Source organism: Otolemur garnettii, unplaced genomic scaffold (genome assembly GCF_000181295.1).
Source record: "Otolemur garnettii isolate 467f Iridium unplaced genomic scaffold, OtoGar3 scaffold00025, whole genome shotgun sequence".
In the NCBI taxonomy this organism is placed as follows: domain Eukaryota; kingdom Metazoa; phylum Chordata; class Mammalia; order Primates; family Galagidae; genus Otolemur; species Otolemur garnettii.
In genome coordinates, this window is record NW_003852420.1 from 20964571 (window position 1) to 20966842 (window position 2272).

At 42.8% G+C, this 2272-nt stretch overlaps 1 protein-coding gene across 1 annotated transcript in view; it reads left to right on the plus strand.

Moving 5' to 3' along the window:
- CLSPN (claspin) overlaps nt 1–2272 on the plus strand; it is a 35495-nt gene that overhangs the window by 14087 nt on the left and 19136 nt on the right. Inside the window, exon 9 of the mRNA XM_003788266.3 lies at nt 1470–1661. Within this exon, the coding sequence (XP_003788314.1) occupies nt 1470–1661 (192 nt within the window). The remainder of the gene's footprint in view (nt 1–1469; nt 1662–2272) is intronic.

The following is a 2272-nucleotide window of genomic DNA, read 5'->3' on the forward strand; positions in this document are numbered from 1 at the left end:
AAAAAAAAAAAAAAGATATTTTACCATGGAAGAGGAAGCAATGTGAAAATATGTCCCTTAAATCCAAAGGAATTTTTCTCCTTTTCTTTTCCTTACTCTGTCTGTCTAGTTGCCAACTCTGTCCTCACAGCTCCCACTATGGTGTAAAATGTTAAGCAGAATGAATAAGAGATAATGCCAGGTAGTAGCTGGCTGGGAGAAAGGAGAAGGAAATTCTAAGCTATAGCAGAAGAGGGGAAAGGTTGTATTGCCATTAGACTGCTGCACTTACTGCTCCTAGTAGTTGGCTTTTTTTTTTTTTTTATTAAAGACAGAGTCTCACAATGTCTCCGTGGGTAGAGTGCTGTGGCTCACACCAACCTCAAGCTCTTGGGCTTAAGCAATTCTCTTGCCTCACTCAGCCTCCTAAGTAGCTAGGACTACAAGCACCCGCCACAATGCCGGGCTACTCTTTTTTTGTTGTTGTTGTAGTTGTCATTGTTTGGCAGGCCCAGGCCAGGTTTGAACCTGCCAGCCCTGATGTACATGGCTAGCACCGAGCCTAGTTGGCTATTTTAAACTGCACACAAGGCTCGGCGCCCCTAGCTCAGTGGTTAGGGCGCTGGCCACATACACCAGGGCTGGCAGGTTTCAACCCAGCCAAGGCTGCTAAACAGCAATGACAACTACAACAACAAAAAAAATAGCCGAGCGAGCTATTTTTAGCCAAGTTGTAGTGGGCGCCTGTACTCCCAGCTACTTGGGAGGCTGAAGCAAGAGAATCGCTTAAGCCCAAGAGTTGGAGGTTGCTGTGAGCTGTGACCACGCCACTCCAAAAAGAAAAGAAATAAACTGCCAGGGAACTTCATGGTGACCCTATATTATTAATATTCCCATTTGTATACAAATTGAGTGTGTGCTACTCTGTAAGTGGAATTTCCTTTCTCATTCTGCCAACTGTACCAACATAGCAGTTTCACCACAAGACTTTTTCCAGTTCTGTTGCTCATTTATGTCACTAACTGGTATGTCACTTTCTTTTTTACTGTTTTAAAAAATTGACCTTCCCCATATTTGGTAAGATTGCCAATAGTGAAATGTTCAAAATAGGGGATTTAAAAAAAGGAGACTGAAACCCATGAAAAATTAAGCCCTTGAATAGTTGTGAATTACAGTATCATAGACTTAAAGCTTCCTACCAGTTTAATACTTTTTTAAAAGAATGGCATATGTTTAAAAACTTAAGTATAAATTTCTGTTTTAAAAGTCTGCTTTTTGAAACACTGACAAAGAACAGCTGCAGCAGTCCATTGGTTTGGGTTAAGTGATATCAGTATGATGTAGGACTCAGTAGCAGAGGGGATTTGAATTCTCTATGTGTGAGTTTTTTTTCCCCTCAACATGGTTGAGCTAATAGGGTTAACTTATAATTCTCAAAGGAAGGAGTTTGAACGTGGCAAACTGACATAGTGGTTGGTGTTTGTGTTTAGAACTGGAAGCCTTGAAGCAGCGTTTCTGGAAGCATGCTAATCCAGCAGCCAAACCCAGGGCTGGTCAGACCATAAATGTGAACGTCATAGTGAAAAACGTGGGCACGGATGGAAAGGAAGAGCTAAAGGCAGACGTGGTACCTGTGACTTTGGCAGCTGAGAAGCTAGATGGAGCAAGCCACACAAAACCAGGTATTGGGGGTTTTTTACTTTTGCTTTTACTTTGTACTCCAATAGATCTTTTTATTTTAGAGACAGAGTCTCATTTTGTCACCTTCGGTAGAGTGCTGAGGGGTCACAGCTCACAGCAACCTCCAGCTCTTGGGCTTAGGCGATTCTCTTGCGTCAGCCTCCCAAGTAGCTGGGGCTACAGACGCCTGCCACAATGTCCTGCTATATTTTTGTTGCAGTTTGGCCGGGGCCAAGTTCAAACCCACCACCCTTGGTATATGGGGCCAGCGCCTTACACACTGAGCCACAGGCGCCACTCTCCAATAGATCTTTTATGGCTATTGAAGACCCTGAAAAGCTGTAGAGTCATTTTCCTTGGAGACTTTGAGGGTTGGACAACAGTATCTGTCTCTGGCATGATTCACATGTAGCACACCTAGAAGTGTGGGATGGGCTGGCTTTATGAAGGTGGTGTGAGCTATGACACCATGGCACTCTACCGAGGGTGACAAAGTAAAACTCTGTCTCTAAACAAATAAACAAACAACAAAAAATGCCCCCAGTGAATAGCCATCATAGAAAATACATAGAAAGAATAAATAAAAAACTTAATCTTCATTTAGAGACAAGTT